The sequence below is a fragment of the Emericellopsis atlantica genome, assembly GCF_019669845.1.
Source record: "Emericellopsis atlantica unplaced genomic scaffold F5Z01scaffold_15, whole genome shotgun sequence".
NCBI classification, from domain to species: domain Eukaryota; kingdom Fungi; phylum Ascomycota; class Sordariomycetes; order Hypocreales; family Bionectriaceae; genus Emericellopsis; species Emericellopsis atlantica.
In genome coordinates, this window is record NW_025764717.1 from 552472 (window position 1) to 577406 (window position 24935).

The 24935-nt window shown below is 55.1% G+C and overlaps 8 protein-coding genes across 8 annotated transcripts; 5 read left to right on the top strand and 3 right to left on the bottom strand.

Moving 5' to 3' along the window:
* Window positions 1-4919: 4919 nt before the first annotated feature.
* Window positions 4920-10484, bottom strand: F5Z01DRAFT_750856 (multidrug resistance-associated protein 1; the record flags this gene model as incomplete). The annotated part of the gene is made up of 5 exons (XM_046267033.1): window positions 9791-10484; window positions 6788-9738; window positions 5743-6728; window positions 5608-5676; window positions 4920-5464 (listed from the first exon to the last, which is right to left on the bottom strand). Exons 1-5 carry the CDS (start codon window positions 10097-10099, stop codon window positions 4920-4922), a joined length of 4860 nt encoding a protein of 1619 aa, XP_046117809.1. The 5' UTR covers window positions 10100-10484.
* Window positions 10485-11266: 782 nt separating this feature from the next.
* F5Z01DRAFT_637097 (dephospho-CoA kinase-domain-containing protein) lies at window positions 11267-12055 on the top strand (the record flags this gene model as incomplete). The annotated part of the gene is made up of 1 exon (XM_046262257.1): window positions 11267-12055. One exon carries the CDS (start codon window positions 11267-11269, stop codon window positions 12053-12055), a length of 789 nt encoding a protein of 262 aa, XP_046117810.1.
* Window positions 12056-12216: 161 nt separating this feature from the next.
* Window positions 12217-13396, bottom strand: F5Z01DRAFT_133576 (Esterase/lipase superfamily protein). Its single transcript, XM_046257592.1, has 2 exons — window positions 12705-13396; window positions 12217-12657 (listed from the first exon to the last, which is right to left on the bottom strand). Exons 1-2 carry the CDS (start codon window positions 13304-13306, stop codon window positions 12378-12380), a joined length of 882 nt encoding a protein of 293 aa, XP_046117811.1. The 5' UTR covers window positions 13307-13396; the 3' UTR covers window positions 12217-12377.
* Window positions 13397-13504: 108 nt separating this feature from the next.
* On the top strand, window positions 13505-16910 carry F5Z01DRAFT_134695 (armadillo-type protein). The gene is made up of 2 exons (XM_046257596.1): window positions 13505-13733; window positions 13782-16910. The coding sequence occupies exons 1-2, from the start codon at window positions 13686-13688 to the stop codon at window positions 16899-16901; spliced, it is 3168 nt and encodes a 1055-aa protein (XP_046117812.1). The 5' UTR covers window positions 13505-13685; the 3' UTR covers window positions 16902-16910.
* F5Z01DRAFT_134640 (NUDIX hydrolase domain-like protein) lies at window positions 16911-18398 on the bottom strand. Its single transcript, XM_046257595.1, has 2 exons — window positions 17658-18398; window positions 16911-17596 (listed from the first exon to the last, which is right to left on the bottom strand). Exons 1-2 carry the CDS (start codon window positions 18202-18204, stop codon window positions 16920-16922), a joined length of 1224 nt encoding a protein of 407 aa, XP_046117813.1. The 5' UTR covers window positions 18205-18398; the 3' UTR covers window positions 16911-16919.
* Window positions 18399-18907: 509 nt separating this feature from the next.
* On the top strand, window positions 18908-20213 carry F5Z01DRAFT_688174 (PQ loop repeat-domain-containing protein; the record flags this gene model as incomplete). Its single annotated transcript, XM_046266037.1, has 3 exons — window positions 18908-18966; window positions 19050-19233; window positions 19285-20213. The coding sequence occupies 3 exons, from the start codon at window positions 18908-18910 to the stop codon at window positions 20116-20118; spliced, it is 1077 nt and encodes a 358-aa protein (XP_046117814.1). The 3' UTR covers window positions 20119-20213.
* A 496-nt stretch (window positions 20214-20709) lies between these two features.
* On the top strand, window positions 20710-22185 carry F5Z01DRAFT_656982 (Tim17/Tim22/Tim23/Pmp24 family-domain-containing protein). The gene is made up of 2 exons (XM_046263610.1): window positions 20710-21711; window positions 21781-22185. Exons 1-2 carry the CDS (start codon window positions 21067-21069, stop codon window positions 21847-21849), a joined length of 714 nt encoding a protein of 237 aa, XP_046117815.1. The 5' UTR covers window positions 20710-21066; the 3' UTR covers window positions 21850-22185.
* Window positions 22186-22416: 231 nt separating this feature from the next.
* F5Z01DRAFT_134560 (uncharacterized protein) lies at window positions 22417-24119 on the top strand. The gene is made up of 2 exons (XM_046257594.1): window positions 22417-23641; window positions 23691-24119. Exons 1-2 carry the CDS (start codon window positions 22607-22609, stop codon window positions 23838-23840), a joined length of 1185 nt encoding a protein of 394 aa, XP_046117816.1. The 5' UTR covers window positions 22417-22606; the 3' UTR covers window positions 23841-24119.
* Window positions 24120-24935: the final 816 nt, after the last annotated feature.

Genomic DNA, 24935 nt, shown 5'->3' on the forward strand with positions numbered 1-24935 from the left:
GCGGAGCCGATCTCCACGCAATGACCTAAAACCCTCCACGCGCAATTACGGGGGTTACTGGCCACTTTGAGCGGGCCTGTCACTGTCTGTCGTCAGGGACCCTGGCCTCCGGCATGGAGGCAGCGGACGGTAAGGTACGTACCAGCAGCTGCGAGGAAAGGGAAAACAATGCTCACCTTTTGCGTACATATGCAAGTCGTTGAACAGACAGACCACGGAGCCCTCATTAGGTGATTGAGGGACTGAGTCTTCCAAGTTTTGCGCAAGAGCGAACGATCCAGTGCTGGGTCGTCAATATAATAGTGCCTGAGTTAGGACGGCTCGGTACGGTACGGTACGATGCGGGAGACAGGCTTAGATATGATATGATAATTATTGATAGCAATGGACAATTGGCCTGAAGGAGAGTCCCCGAACGAGCTTACTCCCAATCCTGGACAAGTGGTCTGCCCAAGGTGGCTTGACTGGCTGAGTCTGTCTGCCGTGTTGCGAATGTCCACATAGAGCAGGGATGCTAGGAGAAGATGGTGGAGTGAGAGGAGACGATGGTGGAGTTGGAGAAGAGTGATGAGTGGAGGATGCCCACCTTTGACAGGTCTCAGTCTGTGACTTGGTAGCCTGCATCCACCTGCATCTGCAAGAGTCTCAGGAAGCGCACCGGCAACAAGACCAAGAGACGAGCTCGAGCTCAAAGCGCTTGGACGTTGGACATACCGGTAAAGGTTATCGTGTCGGTCTTGCACTGCGCAGCAAGTCTTATTGGACGGCAGCCGTTTTTTCTCTTCACCGGTGGTGGGCTCAACCCGCACGACCCGGCGCTCGTCATGATAGCATGATGCGGTGCTGGTGTGGACCCTACTACGTACAGTACTATCGAGGCACCGTAATACCGTAGGGACCAGAAGACATAAGGAGGATAAGGTGACGTGTGAAGCTTGAGCCATGTTGGGGAACTGGTGGTTACCCAGCTCAGGGCTCAGGCTGCTCGTCCATCTTGTCATTTCGAGCTGGATTTGGGGCAGGGTCTTGTCCAAGCTACTGGGTCGCTTGCACAATTGGCAAAGGAACCATCTGGCGAAGCAGACAGAGTCGGATAACGGCTCTCCATGATTGAGTTGTAGGGAGGGCGGTCGGTAGATAGCATTGGACGAAAGATGCAAGGTATGGCGACAGGGGTCGTGACAGGGTTTTGCGCTCATGCAACCGCGGTCCACGTTCTGGCCCAGAGATCCTTGTCGTCGTAGTATCCGGCACTGTGAGAGCTGTGCCCATTGTCCCCGATTGGAAACGCTGGTGTGCAGATGTAACTGTACGTCCTTTTGCGCGGTTGGCAGCTGTGGTTCTGGGCAAGTGCTTGTACAGTACTTCGGTGCTCTGACGGGAGGCTGGTTACATTCTCGAATCTCGAGTCGTCAACACAGATCAATCACCTCTGCTGCAAATGACCGATCTCAGCACATCATATCGAGTGATCCAGGTACAAGCATTTGAATTCGTGCATGCCGCTACTCCACGGTCGAGGAACAGGAAGGCGAGATTCGCCTTCCCCTTTGCCACATAAAGAGGGATGGATGATCCTGTGGCTCGAGTAGAGGCGATCAAGAAAAGCAATGTTCGAGCACGCTGAGTTTTGAAGCACTTGACTGCACGTGGAGGCGGGCCGTCCGTCTGCCACGCAGCGCGCGAATTCGACAAGAGCGAATGAGAAGAACGGACCTGGAGCCTGCAGCAATTCAGCGAGACCGAGACGGTGCTGTCCTGTTAATAGTAGCGGCCGACGAAAGACTTGCCATTCCCGACGCCGGACCGTAGGATGGCAATAATGAAGGGATATGCGTGTACCCACGAGGATTGCTCAACTCTGCTTGTACCTGCTAGGGTCCACAGTCCACACCGCGTAAGAGTCGCAGTACGGAGTACGTACGTGTAGCAGTTGTGCCACGCTCGGTCAGTCAAACAAATCATGTCGTTGGCGAAGCGTAATCGGAGGTCGACATTGGTCCCAGCGCAGAACAGGGCGGTCTGAAGGCTCCCAGGGTTGGTGCTGCTCAGTGCTCGCGCTGAGCATTTTGCACTCCGCGTCGGTCTGTGAGGAGCCTACCAACACCTCGGTCCACGGGCCCACGAACAAAACCCCCCACTTGACTGAGGAGGAGTGACAGGCAGGGGAGGGCATGACGAACGTCTACTGTACGTCTACCAGCAAGAACCTGCAGCCAGGGCTGGGTTCCCGGGGAGGATTGTTGTTCGCGGATCTTGACGTCTGTCTGCCTTGCTGCGACAGCTCGCAATTTCGTCAGATACGTCGAATTTGGACAGCGTGGGGGCATCATCGGGGCTTTTTTTTTTCGATTAATTCGGCGGCGCTCGCAAGTCGTAACTTTGTGAGATGGAGACCAGCACGTGCGGAACCAGAATGTGGCCTGTCGGCTGAGGAGCCGTGTAGGCGTTTCAGGCTTCCGTCAACGCGAGGCGGCGAGATGAAGCTCGGCAGTGGTGACTGGGCTTCTTTTCAGCGGTTGATCTGGAGCGTGAGCAGGCAACTGTGCACGCCCGACCTCATTATCCGTAAGATAATAATAGTATAACAACTGCGCAAGTAATGGAGAAACAAACGCGGGCAAGTTGTAAATTCTGCCAGGTAGGTTCCTTCCTCGCATGTCGAAGGCACTCTCACTCAGACTCCAGTCGCGTCACCCAGTACGTAGCGCCTTCCAACTTGAACGCCGATCACGGGTGATCATCAACTGCCAGTGGGTGGCAGCCTGGCCTGGGCCCTGGACACAATGCGCCATTTGGTCAGTCGACATGGGGCTGTGAGCTTCACTTGATGAATAGCTTTCCCAAGGCAGCGGCTTCAAACCTTTGACCCTGATTGATTTTTTTTCTCGGATTTGTCCCGCTTGGCCTACCGTGCTCCCCGCTCAGACCAAGTGGATACATCCTGCTAAGTATCCGGACACCATTCCTCCTCAAGACTGGCTCAACGGCTAGATCCTTGACGTGTCTTGGGCAGCCACTCACAATTCCAGTTCTCATGAGGTGGTCGCTACGCTCGACGCGGCGGACGGGAGCAGCGGGATCTTAATGGTTGGTTGGTTGGTCTTGGTCATGCATCGTCACATCCCTGCCGACAGCACCTCCTCATAGCTTTGCCGCACCAACGAAGCCTCCGCGTACTTTGTCGTGATCATGACAATGGACAGTAATGCCCTCAAATCACAGCCACCGCCAAGTGGTCACCGAAAAGCCATCGATGCCGCCAACAAATCTTCTTGAACAAGCTACGATCAGAGGTCTGTAATACGTAACCATTCCTTTGTCGATTCGAGGGCTGAGCTTCAGCTGAAGCCCCCGCCTCTCGAACGTGAGCGTACACGTACATAAACCAATACCTGACTTTCAAGGCCCTTCTTCTCATCTCGCGGCACCGCAACCAATCGGCCAGCGAGATGCAAAGAAAACGTCTTCCCGTCACGTCACTGGAGAAACCACGCGCGCGCATTCGCACTTATGTAGGTACGGGACCGGTAACAATTGACAGGCAGTCAGCCATCTTCCTATCAAGTTCTACATAGTGGAAGCGAGAAAAAGAAAAGGCAGGACCCGCTATTCACGTCTCAACTCACCGACATGGAGCCAGCCACGGACGGGGAAGCAGTACCGATAGCCTCTACCTTGTTGGTCTACGTAGTAGTCGCAACTCACGACACCGATTCGCCGTCCGTACTGCACATCGATCTTGATCACGGCAAAGCGTGCGACTCTGCACTAGTCCAGACTCCAGGGTAGACCGGCTCGTGAGACGAGCATCTCGTGTTGGATTCCTGTTGTTGGAACCATTGGTAGCGCTTCTCCATTGTCCAGGCTGCCCGTCCCTCTTCAAGCATTTCCCGTCACATTGTGACGTGATCAAAGCACACATAACAATCCATTGCTTCTGTTGGAATGTTGCCCCGGCCAGGATCATAATACGACACACGACACGCCCTGGCTCACCATTCGTGAGCGCGCCCATATCCAATAGCGCGACCAGAGCGCCTCGATCTGCTCATCTGATTGTCACAGCTCTCATCGGATTACCTACAAGAAAGAGGCTTGCGTCGCGTCACTCGCCCGCCGCTGCAGGCCATTCTGGGAGGGTTTAGGGTTACCAAGCACTCACTCCCACATGTCTCAGCTGTCTGTCACCCGCATCACTGTGTTCTTCAGCGTCACAATCGCAAACCGGTCAATGGGGTGGCGTCCGCCATCTGCGTGTTGTCTCAGCCGGGGACTCTGCCATTGTCCGCTGCTGCATTCATGTGAAACCCTTTCCATGCTCGTGCGTCCGCATCACATCCTCGGGAAACTGATGATGCTGAAGACCCAACCAAAACGGATGGGGAGCGGGAGCGACGTCCGTGAGGTGTGTAGGTGCGATCTCTGTAGTCTGTAGTCTGTAGACTGCTCGAGACTGCTCCGACTGGCGGGAACCCGCGTCCATGGTGACGGCACGCGCAGTTGCGGACGGGCCAACGGTGCCGATGAACAGCCCTCCCACACCGAGATGAAAGGGGGTCTCTCGCGCACATCAATAGCTTGAATGCCTGCACTATCCATTGACCGATGGTGGCAGACCCAGCAAACATACAGTATGAGTGTCGGGATATGATGTTGATCACCAAGGGCAGATTGCCAGGCTAGCGTGATACGACGGACGTATCAATTCACTCGTGAAGAGTGACGAGGAGATTGTTCACTTCCATGCCCCTTGTTGACACACCATCGCAAGTTGAAGAGGCAAACAACACAAATGCTAATGTTTATTTTCAAATGCAGAAGATTCAACGCCATGAAAGGTATGTCCTCCAATCTATACACAGCTCCCATCAGATGTACACCATAGCTTTTCGTTTTTACTATTCATTCCTTCATGTTCACTCCACCTCCAAGCCGGCCTGCTGCATCAGATTGTAGAACAATCCCTGCTTCTTGAAAAGCGCACTCGGCGTGTCAAATTCAGCCACCTCACCCTTGTCGAGAACGACGACACGGTCGCTGTCTAGGATGGTGTTCAGTCTGTGCGCTACTGTGATGATCGTCTTGTTGGCGAAGAGCGGCGAGCGCAGGGTACGCTGGATCATCGCGTCGGTCTCAATGTCCACGGCAGCCGTGGCCTCGTCCAGCACGAGGATGTTGGACGGCGTCAACATGGCGCGGGCCAGGTTGACGAGCTGACGTTGACCCTGTGACAAGTTGGAGCCTAAAAATACAATGTCAGCATGCCCTGCGTCTGATGCCGGATTGAGCGAAGATGGAGGGTCTCTGATGCACATGGGGTTCCACGAGGCTCCGGACACTGAGGCTCTCCTGCAAGTCATTCCGTTTTCGTGGATGACAGCAGGAAGCCTGACCCCAACATAGGGACACCCCTCCCATGTTGTGCGACGATGAAAGCCGGTCTTGGACACGGCTTGCGCGTCTAGGGTCACCCAAGAAATCCCAAGGTCACGCAGTGACTAGTGTCATAGCAGATGACTCTTCTAGAAGACCGAGGACGCGCGCCTGGTAGCAAGGGGGCAAGGAAAGAAACGACGACGGGATACGCATGGTTGGTCAACTCACCTCCTTCGTTTATTTGTGCTTCGAGCCCGCCGTCCATGCTCGCGACGTGGTCCTTGAGCCGGGCATGGTCTGTTGTAGGGTCGCACCGTTAGCAAATGACTTGACCTCTGGCCCATTCCACACGAGGTCACTTACCGAGAACGCTCCATAGCTCCGTATCGTCATGCACGTGTGCGGGATCCAAGTTGTCGCGGACTGATCCCTCGAAGAGAGCCGCATCCTGGGGGATGATGGCGAGTCTGCGTCGGAGATCAAGCAGACCAATTGAGGATGTGTCGAGGTTATCGATATCGATATGGCCCGTTGCCGGTTCAATGAGACGGAACAAAGCGAGCGTCAAGGAAGATTTGCCGGCACCGGTGCGCCCAACGACGCCAATCTTCTCGTGTGACTTGATATCCAGGTTGATGTTCTTGAGCACCAAGTCCAAGCCCTCGCGGTAGCGCGTGCTGTAGTTGACAAAGTCAAGCTCGCCCTTGGACGGCCAGGCGACAGGGGCCCTCTTGTTAGGGATGATCTCGGGAGCTTCGCTCGGCAGCCTGGCGTACTCGAGCACACGCTCCACGGCGACAATGTTGGTCTCCACCTCGACGGTCTGACGAACGATCCAGTTGAGGGCGCCTGTGATCTGGAGGGCGTACGACATGGACAGACCGACCATGCCGGGACCGAGCGGGCTGCCGCCAGCTTTGGCAATAACAACGAACCCTGCCGCAGCGAGAATGACAAAGGCGCCGATGAACTCGAGACGAACAGCGAGCCAGCGGTTGGCGCTGACCGAGGGGAAGTACGCCTTCAGGTTAGCATCGACGCGCCATTCGTTCTCCAGCTCGAAGCGATCCTGCTGACGGAACGCGCGGATCGTCGAGACACCACCCAGAGACTCTTGGAAGTGGGCGTAGATGGGGCTGCGGCTGACGCTGTCGAGGCGCTTCAGCTCACGCGACGTGCGCAGGTAATAACGCTGGATCCAGTAGTACATGAGCCCCAGGGGGATGATCAGGGCCGTAAAGGCAGGCACCGTGACGGAAATAATGACAAGCGTGAACGAAGACTTGGCTGCGTTGACGAACAATTGGTTGAACGAGCGGGCAAGAACCTCATCGACCTTGTAGATATCACTAGCGGCAGCACCGGTCAGTATGCAGTGTCACGGTAGCATAGCATGGGCAAGACGTACCTAGAGAAGCGGTTGAGGATGCGGCCCGTGGGGGTGGTGTCGAAGAAGGACATGGGGGAGCGGAAGATGGCATTGGCCATGCGCTCGTGAAGCTTGCGGGACGCTTCGATGGAGCAAAAGATCCAAAGGATGAGCGTCTGAGCAACGTTGAGAAGCGATGATCCGATACCAAAGGCAAAGTAGATGCCGATGAACATGCCAATGTTCTTGTTGAGGCCCGTCTTTTGATTCGCCTCGGACCATTCCTTCAACCAGACCGAACCACCCATGCTGGCAGCTTGCGAAGTGAGGAGGGTGAACAAGTAGAATGCGACGGCGACGAGATTGTTTTCGCGGGCGTATTCTCCGTATACACTCCACTTGACCTTGCCCTGCTCAATAAACTCCTTCGTCTGCCTTGAGCGGGAGTTTCCGGCAATCTCCTCGTCCGTGAGCTTACCGCGGGGGCCTCTGAAGCTCGCGGTACTAGCACGGCGCAAGGTGGCCATGCTGCTCGAGCGTGGCTTGGACGGGGCGGAAGCACCCGCCTTGATCGGGGCCAGCTCAGGCACACGCTCCTGGCTCTCTTCAATCTCCTCCTTGGTTTGGCTGTCGACAGGGGCCTCGATCACGGTGGATGTCTCGCTTGCAGAGCCACTGGAGCTCCCGGATCCAGAGCCATTGCCGTCTTGACCAGCGGTACGGAGCATCTCGGAGACGCTGCCTCCCATGGCAGAAAGCTCTCTGTAGGTGCCCTTCTCGACGACCTGGCCATCCTTGAGAAGGGTGATGTAACTAGCTTGCTGCAGAACGGCAATGGCGTTGGTGGCCAGAACACGGGTCTTGGAGGAGAGTAGACCACGGGGACCAAGGACATTCTCCATAATGTGCTTGCCAACGTGGGAGTCCACAGCTGAGAGGACATCGTCCAGGAGGTAAATGTCGGCACGGGCGTAAACGGCTCGTGCCAGAGACACACGGGCCTTCTGCCCACCACTCAAGGAGATACCACGTTCGCCGACAACTGTCTCGTCACCGTCGGGGAGCTGGGCAAAGTCATCCACGAGTGAACATGCCTTGATCGTCTTCTCGTAGAAATCAGAGTCGTACCGATAGAAAAAAACAATGTTCTCCTTGACGGTTGCGTTGAGTATCCACGTCTGCTGAGACGCGTAGGCGACAGTGCCTCTAATCTCAGCAGTGCCGGCAACCTTGTAAAGATCACCCAGCATGCTCTGTAAGAGGGACGACTTGCCAGACCCGACACGGCCCACAATACAGGTGAGCTGGCCCTTGTAGGCGGTGAAGTCGATATCCTTCAACGCGAGGCGGTCTTCGTGGCGGTCCCACGAGAATGTACCCCTGCGGATGATGACGGACTCTTCACCGTAGGCCTGAGGAGCAGGTCCGATGGTCACCGCGTCCGACTGGAGCTCCTCGGCGCAGAGGAAGTCAGTGATACGTCCGACGGCAACGGTAGCCTCGACGATGGAAGTGATGACCATGGGCAGAACGGCGAGCGGGAACGTCAGGAGGTTGAAGAGAGCCAGCGCGGGGAAAACAATGTCCGTGGTAAGGGGGCGATCCTGGGTAAGAACAAAGACCGTAAAAGTCGAGCACGAAACGAAGAATGGGGCGCTTGACCAGGTAAAGTTGGCCACGGCTTGGGTAGCTCCGATCTTGCGCAGGTTCTTCAGCTCCTGGTCGTTTCGCACGTGGTTCAGCTTGTTCATGAATGCCTGGCCCCAGGCGTACAGCTTGATGGCCTTCATGTTGTTGATAATCTCGTTGATGAGTCGACTCCTTGCGTCCTTGTTCTTCATCTGCTTCTTCTGCATGCTCTTCATGAGCTTGGCGGTGAACCCCTGGACGGGCATCATGATGATCATGACAGCGACGCCGGCAAGCATGGACCATCCGACGAGGTTGTAGAGGGATACCATGCAGATGATGATCTGGAAGGGAGCAGACCAGGCCTGCTGAGCCCACTGGGTCAAGTCCTGCAGACGCTGGGCATCGACGGCCATGTAGTTGACAATGTCGCCAGTTGTTTTCGAGGCGCGCCCCTCGTTGGATAATTTCAGGGATTTGCGATAGATGGCGGACGCCAGCCCACCCTTGATGCGCATACCAGCCTCAAAGGCTCGCTGGAAATATTGGTGCACCATGGTCGTCTGAAGCGTTGCGCAGGCAAACATGGCGAAGGCGATCGCGGCGCCCTGCACGACTGGTTGAGGACGCTGAGTCTGGTACGAAGCGACAAATGCGATCAAGAAGCGTAGCAGTTGTGGCTGTATGTACTGGGTCACGTCGTTGATGGACTTGAAGATGGCGGCAACCATGTACGGGCCACCGTAGGCGCGGAACATGGCAATCCAGAGGCTGGGCTTGTTGGGGCGGTATTTCAGTTCCTTCTGCCACGCATCGTCAAACGCGGAGCCCGTCCTCTTGGTCTGGTCCTGCTTGGCCAAGCCCCAGAGATCGTTCTCGGTGAGGAAGATCTTGTAGCCGCGCCTCATGAGAGGCGTCATCCAGTCGAAAGTCAGGCAGGAAAACACAGAGGCATATTCCATCGGGCACTCTTCCTCCTCCTCCTCGATGGCATCATACCGACTGTCGCGCGTGTTACGCGGCCAGAGCCACTCAATCAGGAAGACTCCCACGGCCAGGCCGGTTCCCACGCAGTAGACGATGAAGTAAGGCAGGCTCTTGGCGTATAGCTGCTGGGACACGAGGGAGCGCAGCTTGACAACCGAAGCAATGATCAGGAGCAGCCAGTAGAAGAGCACCACGCCGTGAGCATAGCGCAGGCGAGATTGTTCGAGCCATTGGATTGCGAAGATGACGCAGCCCGAGGCGATCGTCAAGACGGTAGTCCACACACGAAAGTCGCCAAACGCAATCGGTCCGTAGTTGATGAATTGGATGACGAGCTGAGCGACGACGTCGGCGATGAATGCGGCGAGCAAGGACTATAGATTCTTGTCAGCGGACGTCCTGCCTCTGCACTCGGATTGAACCTACCTGCTTCAGGAAGAACGGCAGATCCTTGACGCCCGTCGCAATGGGCTTCTTCTTGCGCAGGAACCAGACGGAACCAAGACCCAGGACCAAGCCTCCGACCGCGACGATGGCGATCCAAACGTCAATGAAGCAAGGCGTAAAGTCGTATCGAAAGGGACTCATGGGTCCCCATCCTTCTCTATTCCCACATAGTGGCTGTCGACCGGTAGCTGTGGCTGAGAGATAGTCGCTGCCGAGCTGCTGCAACGGGCGACGGCCCGTGAACGAGCCCGAGCTCAGCAGCATCTGTTGCTCGCTGGCGTATTCCATTGTCTCGTCGCAATGATGCTCCTGGCGAGAGACTGGAGTCTGGAGAGACAGTGAGGGTTTGCGTCACCTACAATCGTCGCGTCATGCTAGAGCAGCGCAGCGGACTGGACGCGGCTGTTGGATGCTGCCGACGGTCGTAGTAGTGGGGCAGGCAGTGACGGAGGACGTCGACCTTTTTTTTTTTCGGGCTTGGATTGGAGTGCGAATCTGACGTCGTCACTGGCACGTACCATAGAAGTACTTATGGTAGATTTTGCGAACAACAAAGTGGAATTCCGCCTAGGCAGGCGTCGGACTGAATAAGCTTGACACAGGCTAAAGAATTCAGAGTCACGGACAAGGTTCGGCTGCTGTGTTCAAGCAGTCAGCAAGGAAAGCGATAGATGCTTTGTCAGCCTGTATACAGACACGGCATCGATCCGGACGCTTCGAGCAAATCAATGTCGGTGTAGCGGAGCTGGTGCACCTGCGGGCCCAGACTTGCGCAGTGAGCCAACAGCCCAGCCAATAGTAGCAGACACTTTTCTACCGGACCATCGCCATCGGTTTTATCGGTATGCAGGTCCTGGCGGCAGCCCCCATAATCGCAGCTGAGGAGCGGGGCGTCTGGTCAGCCGCCTGCAGCAGCGTTCGTGATCAGACCGGTATTCTTGAAAGAAGCCTAATAACCGACACGATGCCACGCGAGTCAACAGATAGAAATCAGATCTAATTTATAAAGCAAGTCAGGCCTTAAACACGGAACCACTACATGCGCGCCTCAGCCAGCAACAAGGACGGCTTGAACGAAGCTCCTTAGTCAGCAAGCGCGACCCGCTAGCGATACGGCAGGTTTCTCCTAAGGCCTTATTTCTTTTACAAACATAACCTTCACTTATCTTCAACCTTGCAACATTCAAGGCGCTCGAAACATTTAATCAAGTTCATTTGGGTACACTTACCCTCGCCGCCCTTTGAACACGATTGCAGCCTCTGAACACCTAGTTGCCGTTTGTCACTCGTAGAAAGGAAATGTGAGCAGGAGTTGTGCAACCAAATCGTGAGCGCGCAAAGACCAACAGCAACTAGCAACGTTGCCTCACTCAAACCACCATAAGTCAAGCGCCGATTGACAAACTCAACAAACAAAGATCCAAGCCCCAAACCCCGCTCAGATACTCCCGCGACATGCTTCTCATCGGTCTGACTGGCTCAATAGCCACCGGCAAATCTACTGTCTCCTCCATCCTCTCCTCGCCGCCTCATTCCCTGCCTATCGTGGACGCAGATGTCCTGGCCCGCGAGGTCGTCGAGCCCGGCACAAAGGGCTATGCCGCCATTGTGAAGCACTTTGGTCCCACGACACCCGATCTCCTGGTCGAGCCGTCCGGCTCCATGCCTGAGAATGGACCCACCGGCAAAGGACGTCCACTCAACCGACCAGCGCTGGGTCGTCGCGTCTTTGGCGACAGCGATGAGCGTAGGAAGGACAGGGCGGTGCTGAACGGCATCGTTCACCCCGCGGTCCGGTGGGCCATGGCGCGTAAGGTGCTGTGGTGCTACCTCACAGGGTGCTGGGCCGTGGTGCTCGATGTTCCACTGCTGTTCGAGTCCAAGCTGGACCGTTTCTGCGGGACGACACTGGTCGTGGGTGTCCGCGATCCGGAAATACAGATGCGCCGACTACGCGAGCGAGACGCGCACCTCACCAGCGAAGATGCGGAGAACAGGGTGCGCAGCCAGACAGATGTGAGGACCAAGGCGAAATGGAGCGAGGCGCGGGGAGGACACGTGGTGTGGAATGATGGGACCAAGGAGGAGCTCACGGTACAGCTCGACGAGGTGATGCGTGGGCTGAAGGCACAAAGTAACGGGCTCTGGAGCTGGGTGTTGCTGGCGTGTCCGCCGCTCGCAGTCACCCTCGCCGCCTGGCATTTCTGGAGGAACCAGCGTTCGCAAGCAGATAGATCTTCTTGACAAAAGAAATCGACGAGATACCACGCATTTTAGTAACGGATTCGTCCCGCTAGCACCCCGGGCTACCCTCCAATGGCTTGCACACCGCACCCGTCGACTCATTGACAATACCAGGAACAACACTAATTACTCCTAGACAACCTTTATGGTGGGCTAGTGTACTAAGAATCTGGCTTAACCAGATCCTGTGGTGAGGTCTTCGTTGACGCGCTGCCGAACCCACGTAGCCACGATCCCACGCTATGATGTGCCTCTGTCGGATATAGTACTCAGCGCACCCTCAGTAACAAGAATCAGTACAGTGAGTCGTCGCCCAATGGTCTCACTGAAGTGTCTCGAGGAATTCGCACACCTTTTCACCCAACCACTCTCTAGCCTCATCTTCCAGCACTGTATGCCCTGTGTTGGGGATGAGGCCTGAAAGTGGGCTCACCATTGGGCTAGCTTCCTTGTATCGCTTGTTGAGAGCTGCTTGGTCAATATCGTCAGGGACAAACTCGTCCTTCTCCGAGTGCAGCACCAGAACTGGTGCCTTGAAACGACCCCAGTACTTGCGCACCTTGGCGTCCTCCAGATCGGCAGAGAAGTAATCGTCGTCACCACTAGGCCTCGTCAGCAGTGTCCGGTCCCTATATGAGGGCGCACCTACTCCTTTGCAATCAACGACCTGAGCCGGTAGGCAGTGATGGGAGCCCCAAGCACGTTAGGTACCTTGTCCTTGGGCATGCACCAATCCGACTTGCCGTCCGCTATCATCTGATCAGCTGTAGCGAGGCACTCCCTCCAGTTTGGGGCCACAATATCGAGGCCATCACGGTCAGAGACGGGTGCTTGCAAGATGAAGCCCTCGACAGGCTCAGCCCCGTGCTTCGCATAGTTTGTGTACTCCATGCAGTCTTGCGTGCCGGTCGAATGCCCCATTAAGACAATCTTCTGTCTGCCCTTTCCTCTGAGATATTTCACCAAAGCTGAGATATCCTCAACGTCATTCTTCAAGCTCGAGGTTCCAAAGCCCAACCAAGAGCTCCTCATGCGGATCTCAAAGACTGAGTAGTCGAGGTTGTCGCGCTTCTCAATGATGTTGGCCACTGCACGGATGTAAGGAGTAGTGTGAGGGCCATCTTTGAGTCCGCCGATGAAAATCAGGGCGTTCTTTGCGTTGGCGTTGCCCAGCTCGTATGCGGCGCTCTTGCGGGTGCGGGAGGGGTACGGATGGACAGTAACGGAGAAAGGCTCATCTTCCCAAGTCATGTTGAAGTAGTTTCCTCTCTCTGGGGGATCTGAATGTTTTTGAAGCTCTGCGAAGGTTCTTGATCAAAATTACACGGGGGATGCAGAGGTTCACGTAGTTGACGATGATGTCAATGTCGTGTGTTCACCTTGCAGACATACAGTGCGAATACAGTGTGAATACTCAAAAGATCTGCTTAGCACCGTGTGCGTCTTACTCGCCTACCATCCAAATTCGAAGCTTCACAAGCTTCAGTCACGCATATCGCAACCGCCTTCGCCCCCGGCCCACAACATTTGGCCTCATTCACTTCACGAATTTTGCAAGATCGCTCAACTAGACGACTCCCGGAGATACCATCCGTGTAAAGATGAGGTAAAGTCGCCTCCTGACGCTACCATGGAGGTGCAACCACAAACCCAGGCTCGCAATGAGGTCTTTCAAAAGGTACGTACCCGAATGCTGTCTTCCAGTGCGCAGACTGACATGGTGCAGCTCAAACCATGCTGCGTCAAGGTCAGCCAGCTCGCTATTCGTGATGCGGCCTCGCCGGGATCGCAGCGAGAACTTCTCACCTTGACCACGCAGATCCTGGCCATCCTGACCGAGCAAGTCAACAAAAATCCATCGTCGTTGGATGAGAAGCTGGCAGAATATGTATTCTTTCCGCTCTACCACATCTTCCGTCAGCTCGACGTATTCTCGATGCTGCTGGTTGAGAAATGTGTGCAGTGCCTGAGGATCTTGATTGAGCATGGTTGGAGAAGCAAACTGCCTGGGGAAATGGTGCAACAGATCTTGACTTTGGTCACCTTCATCATCGAGGGAAACCCCTCCTCGGAGAAGGAGCGCAGAGAGGTCCCCGAAGAGCTGGCTTTGGAGTGTTATCGTACACTCAGTGCACTTTTCAGAGTCGTAGGTGGTTCGATTGCCGGCGCCACGAATCTTGCCGAGCTGGACGCCATCCCCGCGCTTGGCCATGGAATTACGGTCATACTCAACGGTGCTCAGGATGGGCAGACAGACTTGATTCAGCAGGAGGCTTTGAGGGCGGTGCAGGGTGTCTACACCAGCTTACGGGATCGAGAAGCCTTGGCCAACCTTTTGCCAGGCGTCGTCTCAACGATAGCCAAGATGCTTGCCACGCCCACAAGGTATCGAAAGAAAGTACTGGTCGCCAGCCTAGAGACGGCCTCATTGGTCATCACGCGGGTACTGGGCGACATGCAGACTCGGACCATCCTTGCGCAAGCTGAGAAAGGGCCTGAGGCTTCGTCGAATGACTTACTAAGTCCAGCGTGGCTGAAGGCCACCACCGGACAGATCAAAGTCGCTTTGTCTGGATTCATGAAGCTGCGAGGCAACGGCTCCCAGGAGGTGCGGGATGCACTGCGCAATCTTTGCATCAGGCTACTGGACGAGTGTCACACGACCCTGAAAGACTCCGCGCCTATCTTGGTGGAGACTGCCATGATCCTCGAGGATGCGAACAGCAGGGGATCTGTCACCGAGACAAGTCTACGGGACCTAATCACAATCTACCATGAGCTCGGCGACAAGGCGAAGACGGCCGTGTACCAATGGATGTCGAGCCTTTCGCGCCTCATGCAGTCGAATGACGAAGATGTGAAAACGAGCGCATTACACAACATTTCCAAGGGCATCGGCCTGCTGCAGGAGATGCAGATCGAGTCTTCGACGCTCGATGATACTATCTCCAGTACGCTGAGGGACAGCATGGTCGTCCTGATGGAGGGGCCCAAGGCGCAGTCCCGGGTCACCAACCAGGCGATCCTTGGCGATGAAAGCAGCATGACCGTGCAAGGTGTTGAAGCCCAGTACGCGCCCGTCGTTCTTGGACACGGCAGTCAGAAAGAGACTAGGAAGGAGATGCTCGGTCTTCTGGGTGTCATTGGTGCACACTCCAATCCATCCAAGCTTGTGATGAACTTGCTGGACCACGTCCGGGCGCCTGAATCAACCTACCAAATTGGCGGGTTCTGGCTCTGCTTCGAAATAGTGAAGGCTGCACAATCGGCATCCAAAGCCACCGATAGTGTTTTCGACCTGTCAGCTTTCTCAGGTCCCGACGGGAATACCGACGATGTCTTTCAGGAGCTGTACTCGTTCGCGGTCGAGACCCTCGATGCTCACACTGAAGGCGAAGCGGTCGACTGGCGGCTAGAGGCCTTGTCACTCGAGGTGGTATTGCACGCAGCCACCAGGATGGGCGAGGCCTTCCGGCCCGAACTCATCGACGTACTCTTCCCAGTTGTCACTCTACTAGGAGCAGAGGACCATGCGCTGCGACAGCATGCCATTGTGACGTTGAACGGCATGGCTCTGGCCTCTGGATACAAAAACGTCTCGATGTTGATCATCGAAAACGTTGATTACATGGTCAATTCCATAGCGCTGCGCCTCAACAGCCTTGATATTTCGCCTGCGTCCATGCAGGTGCTCACCATGATGATCCGCTTGACCGGGCCGCGCCTCGTGCCTTTCCTTGATGACGTGGTCGAGTCAATATTTGCAGCTCTCGAGAACTACCATGGCTATCCAGTATTTGTTGAGTCGCTGTTCGCCGTACTCAAAGAGCTCGTGGATCAAGCTATCAAATCAGACAAGCTTCTACTCGAAGGTCAGAAAATGTCCGTCCCAACACATAAAAAGCAGCGACCACAGCAAGCTGGGTTGCAAGGACTTCTCGACTTTCTCCACCGCCGAAAGCAGCGGCAGGCATACGAAGCGGAAGAAACGAAAACAGCAAAGGCATCACAGGGTCATCCAGCTGCCCCGTGGAAGGACGACTCGCAGCCGGGAGCCGAGGATGACGCCACTGAAGAGCAGCCCCCCCCTGAGCCGGAGAAGCCCCCCAACTCCGTGACGTACCAGCTTCTTCTACGAATCACGACACTCACACAGCATTACTTGACGTCGCCAACACCGCGACTGCGGCGATCGTTGCTTGAGCTCCTATCCACAGCTTCACCTGCCTTGGCAGCCGACGAAGAGGCGTTTCTCCCCCTCGTGCACGCAGTGTGGCCTGTCGTGCTGAGCAGACTGTACGATCCCGAGACGTTTGTTGCGGTCGAAGCCTGTCGGGCCTTGTCAGCGCTCTGTGTGGCGGCAGGGGACTTTCTTTCTAGTCGCTTCAAAACAGAATGGAGCGACGGGCTCGGACAATGGTTCAAGAAAGTGAAGCGTCAAGCGCTGGCGACCAAATCGCAGAGGACGGCAACACGACCTACTGGGGGTGACGACAATATCATGATCCCTACTGCTGACGGAACGGTCGTCCAAGCCAAGCCTTCAGCAAGCGAACATAACCTTGGCAGCCTAGGTCAGCACGCCTCGCCTGTGAGGCTCTGGGAGAGTGCCGTGGGCCTCCTCACTTCTTTGATTCTTCACGTCCAGATTTCCGAAGACGTGTTTGAAGATATTCTTGGCTTGCTCGCGGAGACGCTCGAGAAGAGTGCCGAGGTGCGTGAGGCCCTCGAGACCATCAATGCAGATGCTGTCTGGCTCCTGCGCTATGAGCAGGGCTATATTGAGCCCTTGGCGACCCCTCAAGTGGAAGGCTTCACGTTCAAGCCCATGGGGATGGCAGTCTAATAAATCCAAGTTGAATATCTATATTTTCGGCACAGCCGTCAAGAACCCCTCTGCCACCGCCGCCAGTAGTCTGTTCGCGATAGCCTGCGCGGGTGGCAGCCTCAAATCGCCTTCCTTGTAACCCTCAGGTGGACTTTCGCCTAACGCCCCTGTGCCAACCTTCAATGCTGTGCGCACATCCTCGATACTGAACCACTTTGCATCGTCCAACTCCTTATCGTTCAGTTGAATGTCCTCCTTGCCGGGCCGAGCCTGCGCAATGGCACCGATCATGAGACTGGAGGGATAGGGCCATGGCTGCGATGAGTGAATGACGACGCGGCCCACGTGGACACCCGCCTCTTCCCAGACTTCGCGACGCACGGCTTCTTCAATGGACTCGCCAGGCTCGAGGAAACCCGCGAGGGTGGAGTACCAATGAGGGGGGAAGCGCTTTTGCCTGCCCAGCAAGACGCGCTGGCCGTCCGCTGAAACGACAGCTGCGATCATGGTGGGATCGGACCGGGGGAAGCACAGGTTGGAAACCCCCTTGCGAGTGAGGCATTCACCCCGAGGCGTGGAGGATGCGGCATCTGTGGGCGGGCAGACGCGTTTGTAGCCTGCGTGGACCGAGAGCGAGGGTTGGCCGCAGCCAGCGCAGAACGGCGACCGCGTGTTCCAATCGATCATAGAGCGGGCTTGAGCATACATGGCGGCTGTCCTGTCAGTCTCGTCTGGTTTTTCGTGCGCAATGTACCTATTCACGGAACAACATACCTGACTCGGGATGCAGGATCATCTTCATTGGACTCGCTTGTACACTGGCCCCCTGTGCTTCTTGGTCCTTCAGCAATGCGGAGGCCGCCTCGGTGAAAGGCTCTCTCGGTGTGACGTCTACGGCGAAGAAGGGTTGACCCTTTACGCTGCCATGGTTGGTAGTGGCAATCTCCTGGGCGTTCTCATCGTCCAGCAATCCTAGAAACACCAGAAGCGGCTTCTTCTTGCTCGAGTCGAAATTCTTGATCTCGTCCTCCTCGCTCAACGCAAATGGCTGCTCCCCAATGAGGGGCTTCAGGTCACCCAGCTTGAGGTACTGTAGGTCCGTCTGCTCCTTCACCAGCGGGTTGAGTCCATTGAGCGCAACGAACCGCGCGTTGGATTGCGATGCGGCCCTGCTCAAGAAGGCAGTATCTGGGCGCAGGAATGAGTACCGGTTCAACGTGCCTCCAGCGTAGTAGTTGAGAATCTCCTTGCCGAAGCGACGGGAGAGCATCGAGTCGTCGCTGGTGAGGAAGGGCACCTCGGGAAGAGCTGGGTTGGGCATGTTGGCTTGCTGTGTCAGATGCACCGATTGTTTGTCTAGCTGACACCACAGGAGGGAAATCGGTGAGAATCACTGGTCGTAAGGAAGCAAGCAGAAACAAGTGGCGAGCACCATCTTGTGGGGTTCATTGGATGAGTAATGATGCAGGCGGTTCCACCGTGAAGGGTCCAAAGCCGCGGCTGCGGGAGGGTGATGAAAGAAGTGGCCGCATCTCGCCGTCATGCTGGGTGATTGTTGGAAGTGAAGATATCAAATGCGTTCAAGACAGCAGCTGCAATACTTTTAGGAGGTATCGACAGTCAAGGTGCCATGCTATCACTGTTCAGACTGTGCCCTAAATCAGCATAGGGTATCCTGAACCGAATACCGAGCTTGGGAAGCACTGCGATTCATTGCCGTCCCCCCCGCATCCTGGCTCTCAGGCTGGAAGCGGAACGGAACCCGAGAGGATTGAAATGCAGAAAGTGACGTGACTGATGAGTTCGCACCACGTGCCGCGACTGATCCGGATCGACAGTTACAACCGAGTCAACTGGAAAAAGTCTGATTCTACCCTTTCTTTCAACTTTGCAGCATTGTCCCAACATCGTCAATGCTCCTTTGCTTCCGGACATACTCAATCGCCTTTTCATAGGAGGTTTTGAGGGCTTGACCGTTCCGCCATCCTCAAAATCTTCGCAACAGCTCTGTGCGCACGCGCAAGATGGCGCCTCCCACCGAGAGTCTCAACCTCGACGTTGCCGCTATCTCTGGCATTTGCGGGTGAGATCCAGAGGACCCCTAGATACGAATTGACCGACTAACCAACGCAGCTCCGTCTCGATTGCCTGCTGGGGTACGTGAAGGGTTTGTCAAGCCGAGTCATCCATTCCTAACAGTATCACAGTCGTCGTCTTCTCTCCTCAAATCATCCAAAACTTCCAACGCAGTAGTGCCGACGCTCTTTCCGTCCAATTCATTATAGTTTGGCTAGTGGGAGATGTCTTCAACATCCTTGGTGCCGTCTTGCAGGGCGTCCTGCCGACAATGGTGAGCCACCAGCACCCTCTTGGTGAAACGGACATTGCTGACGCCTGGTAGATCATCCTGGCCTTTTACTACACGATCGCTGATATTGTCCTCCTCGCGCAATGCTTCTACTACCGAGGATTCACTTGGCGTGACGAACCCGCCTCGCCTGCACCCAAGCCAGCCACGAATGCGCACGGCGCACCGAACGAACGAACAAATCTTCTGGAGCGTGCTCATTCCCGAGAGCGCCGTGGGTCAGACTGGTCTGGCTTGTCGCCTGCAGTTCCTCACATTGCCGATACGCCGCCTCCCGCGCCCCCGACCGCCTTGCAGACGGTGCTTTGGAATACTCTGGCAGTAGCCATGGTTGTTGCTGCTGGCATCCTGGGATGGTTCCTCGGCCAGAAGGCCTCGAAACATGACGGCTCTTCGCATCGCGACAAGGACGAGCCTCTGGAGTTCAATGTCCTTGGACAGGTGTTTGGCTGGCTCTGCGCTGTATCTTACATCGCCTCACGACTACCGCAGCTGATTCTCAACTGGAGGCGCAAAACGACCGATGGGCTTAGTATGCTCTTCTTTCTTTTCGCCTGTCTGGGAAATCTCACATACGTGCTGTCCATCTTCGCCTATGAGCCGAATTGTCAGCATGCAAGCCACTGCATGCCTGGCGAGGCGCGCAGGATATACGGGCGGTACATTCTCGTGAACTTGAGCTGGCTGCTGGGTGCGCTGGTGACGCTATTGCTGGACCTCGGAGTCTTTGCGCAATATTTCATCTACAACAGCAACTCGGCAGATAGTCCTTTGCTGGCCAATGGCGTGGAAGACGACGAGGGGGACAGCATCAACAACGATAGATGGGACCAGAGGCCATTGCTGGCACGAGAAGACTCCAGGTAGCGACGCCACAATGTATAATTTGCTTTTGGCACGCTGGCGTGCATGACAGGAGTTGGCTACGAAAATGGGATCTTGCCGTGGGAGCTGTAGGAAAAATACTTTTGTTTATATGTGACAATACATTTGTTTTAGTCTTAATTTTGCCAAATCCTGTGCTCACATTTCAACTTTCAGCAACAGACCAACTGAATGTCTTGGTCACCGCGTGCAAGGTGCTGCCGGCATCCACGTCCTCAGCATCAATTTTGGATGCAGAGCTGGCAGGTGACAATTCTCACTTCGATGGCCGTGAGGTATTACAACACCTCTACGCCGGTGCGGCTTGGGAGCAGAATTGGTCACACCACGATCAGGCTTAAGCGCCTTTGCAAGCTATACAAGATTACAACTGTGGTAAAGCATGTCGAGAACACCCCACAGTCACGAGTCGAAGACGAATCTCGCGGCTGGTAGGAAAGGCGTTCACGTTACTTTAGGAGGCCGGGAACGGAAGGAAATCCACAGAGAATCGAGGATAACCCTCAGCAAGCCACATTGTGGAGCCGCCATGAAGAAATTATTAAAACACTTGACGGTGTAGAAATAACCCTTACTGATGATGAAGAGGAAAGAAGAAACAAGCAAAGAAATTTCGACGGCGATGGTTTTATCATGAATGAGCTGTGGGTCCTGTGCACTTGGCCGAGTACGGCTTAGCTGCATAGTCACGTGAGCCTGCTCGGCTTTGGCTTGGACGGACGGCTTTGGCGAACCGTGGCAGCCAGCCAGGAGTCCAGCAGCCAGCTGCAAGTGAGCCAGCGAGCGCGCATCACCAAATTTTCTGATGTCTTGACTTCCTGGGTGGGACAGCACTTCAGATCATCATCCACACAACCACGATCCCTCATTACATTGGCAGCCTTTGGCCCTGGCGACATCGACGAATACTATTCTCACACACTCTGCACAATGTCATCCGTATGGACTGCCCTGACGGGCGGCAACAAGCCCCAACAGCCCCAATCCCACGACACATATAGCGCTCCTCAACAGACCACCTCGACAACCACCCGCGCGTACGATCCCTCCGAAGGACAGGGCGTCGAGTCTTTCCTCAACAACTCTGCCTTCTCCGACCCCTCACAACTCCACCCGCTCGCTGGTCTGAACCAGGACTCCCTCGAGTACCTCACCCTCGAAGATGGCGTGCTCTCCGACCTCTCCGGCTCCCAGTCCGTCCTGCCGTCGCGCGGCTTCACCGACGATCTCTGCTACGGCACTGGTGTCACATATCTCTCCGGACTGACGCTTGGTGGTGCGTGGGGTCTGCAGGAAGGCCTCCGTCGCTCCGCTGGGCAAGCACCCAAGTTGCGCCTCAACTCCGTCCTCAACGCCGTGACGCGCCGTGGTCCGTATCTGGGCAACTCGGCGGGTGCCGTGGCCATCACATACAACTGCATCAACTCGCTGATCGGGTACTTCCGGGGCAAGCACGATGCGGCCAACTCGGTCGCTGCGGGTGCGCTCAGTGGTATGGTGTTCAAGAGCACACGGGGCTTGAGGCCGATGATGATCTCGGCCGGTCTCGTCGGATCCGTGGCTGGTGCCTGGGCGGTAAGTTCCCTCTACATCGATGCATGCTGCCAAGCCCTTGCAAGCAAAAATCGCTAACTGACGCGTCAGGTCTTCCGCCGGTCATTCTTCCCTGTGCCGGAGCAGGCTGCTGGCGTCAGCACCTCCGACTCGCTGTAAACTATCAAGTTCCCCTATAATTACTCACCCGAACAAAAAAAAGGCATGAGGTCTGGCCCCGACGGCCAGGCGAGGATGTTCGCATGAAGAGAGTGGATGAGAGTCACATCTTTCCTTGTATATGCTGCAATACAGCGCTTGTTTCTTATAAAGCATGGTTTACGGGGTGAGCTCTCTACTCCCAATGTACGGTTGGACAGATGAGTCTTTGTTGCTTGTACATTACACTAGGATTCCGGGCATCGAGCATAGACCGCGGAGGCTGGGGCGTCTGGGCTGCAAACGTCATTAATCAATACTCTATCATATCAAGCTGCCTTACGTGGGTACGAAGCACATCGAGTCTGCTATCCTGTCGGATTTTGATGTTTGTCTGAACGTGCAGTTAAGTTGCTTTGGGATATGTGACACCCTGCTTCTACTGCTTAGGTACTACGTTGCTACAGGGACTTTCACTCACCCGTGACTCAGCTCAACATCACCTGCTCTGTGTCCGTTCGCTCTTGCGTCACTCGCATAGGTACCTGCTTCTGCACCCAGATGGAGGATCATGCCCTCCTTTCCCAGTCACCCTCGATGACTTCATGGTGTCTTCCTCGTTCATCACAGTGTGCTTGATTCGAGGCGCCTCATCACTGACAGACACCCAAGTACACGATCCTAGCGACCCTCGCGCATACCACCGAAACTAGAAGCGGAGGCTGAATCACCATTATGCTCAGATTACGACTAGGACACCCTCAGATCAAACAACACGATGTCGACGGCAGAGAATCCGAGACTTGGGCGAGTGCATTATCCGCGAGCGCCAGCCACAACATTTCGTCTAGAACTGCCCATCAAACCAGATGCGGGCCAAGGGTCACCCAATGCGTCCCTGAGGACGCTGGAGGCATTGCTACAGCTACGAGCCGAACTACTGTTCCTTGGGATGCGCAAGGTGAACGAGGGCGGCGATGGTAGTCTTGACCTGATCACATTTTGCAGCCGCGAGAGCTCAAAGTTCTTTGATGGATTTCGCACGGTCTGGCAGATACCCAAGAGGGTGAAGTATCTGCGCTTGACGGATCAAGATGCCTCGTCGCGGAAAGCACGATTACTTGATCAGCAGCACGGCCTCTTGCATTCCCCCAGTGGTGTGCCCAACGACGACCTTATCAGTGCCCTGCTGACTCTGATGGAACAAGAGGTCGAAGAGCATTGCGTCGATGTGTGGGACTACAGGAGAGACATATCTGGTGCAGCGCCCATGAGCTGGGCCGAAGTCCGGCACGAGTATGACTTTTGCGATCTCGCAGACATGGTGGTGCGAAGCCGGCTACGCAGGCAAGAGATGATCCTGCCGGGATATTTCAGGGTCTACATCTTGGACATGAACGATGATGGCAGAATGATGGCTTGCCTACGTGTCATTCCAAAGAATATTTCGCTCCAGGAATTGCTTGTAGCGTTGGAGAGATGGAGACCAGCGCACTGCCCATGCCATGAGCGCCTCATCCAGGGCATGCAGGATAGGATCAACGCCATCTATGCCTCAGCACCTCAAGTGCCTCCGGAGCTACTGAGAGAGTCCAAGAATCTCAAGTCACACCTACACAGGCCATGGTTTACGCCTGGCCCTGGAAGCGAGAGGAATTTGTGGGCGTGCAGATCTTTCTCACCACCGTCTCCCTTTATTCTGAAGAGCGTGAACGGAGCGGCCACGCGAGAGTTTGCCATACTGTCAGAAGAGAGCGTGCTGAACAACCTGAAGCAGAGCGTTGACGCGGGAAAGGTCCCAGTGATTGTCAGGGTAAGTCTACGTGCAGCCTTGGGGAGATGATGCTGACAGATGTTCCCAGCCCTGGATAGTTCGGTTGCGCCACGTTGTTCCAAAATTGAATGACTTGTATAGACGCCTGCATAACTACAGTATACCGTCAGGGTTTAGCCCGGAAGAAGATGCGATTCTGGATAGATACATGGAACAGCAAGGGGAGGCAGAAGGCTGACTGCGTGAGCTTTTATGTAATTAGCACGTGGAGAGAGGTGTTGGATTGATTGTAAAATTAAAGTCAAAATGTTTGCACGCATGAGATTCCAAGATCGGGAAGTATTGCGGATCATTCTGGAGGCGCAAATAACTCAGTCGACGCTCCGACGCCACGTGAAGCCACCGAGGCGATGCCACTAGCTGCCCGACAGAAGTGAGTGGCACAATGAACAAGAAGAGACCCCGGTCGCTAGCAAGATAAATGTTTGTCTTTGTCTTTGTACAAAGTATATCTCTTAGTGACTATGCTTTATGTGAGCCTTATATGATTACCTATGGCGGTGTTTGGCTTGGCCCGTCGGCTGGTAGCGCCTTTGTTTTGATTGCCCCTTTCTAGCGAAAATCTGGAGGTCCTGTGAAAACATTGCACAACAACTCACGACGTGATCAAATCACTGCAAATAATTGATCAAATTCGACGGGTATACGCACTGAGCTGTTCCAGTTAGATGGTCAGCATTGAATACCTAGTCATCCCATACACTTCATCCAATTTGATGTGCAGAGTGGCCTTTTATGCATGTGATGTTTTCGCTCCTCCAGCATAGCCACTCGAGAATCCTCTTCTCTTCATCTTTCAATTTCCTTGCTCCTTACAACGCAATCCAAGTTCACTCTATCCAACAATGTGTTTGCCCTGCTTCTCCTGGACGTGGACAAAGTACGAGGATCCACTCGACACGTTGGCAAACCTGCCTGAACACAGCCATTGGACTCATGATGGTCGATCTTGGACTCTGCAACGAACGGTATGTTCGCTCTCCTTCCGTCACCAAATGTTTGGTAGCGTCACTTCATCGAGGCCGGATTGTGATGACCCCTTCGAGTGAATGGGCCAGCTCTGATCACGCGCCCCCGAGTTTTGAAAAAAAGGCCCAAGGTGAATGCGCTACACAAGCTAGCCTTCACTTCCATCTCACCTCGCGATCAGCCTGAGCTTCAGTTTCTTTTCTGCTCATCTCAGGAATCTCAGGGCACTGCATCTCGTGACGCCTGACAATTATTTACCTCGCCAAAGTGTGAGATTTGGGCTCAACCCAGCACAGCCTGCCAT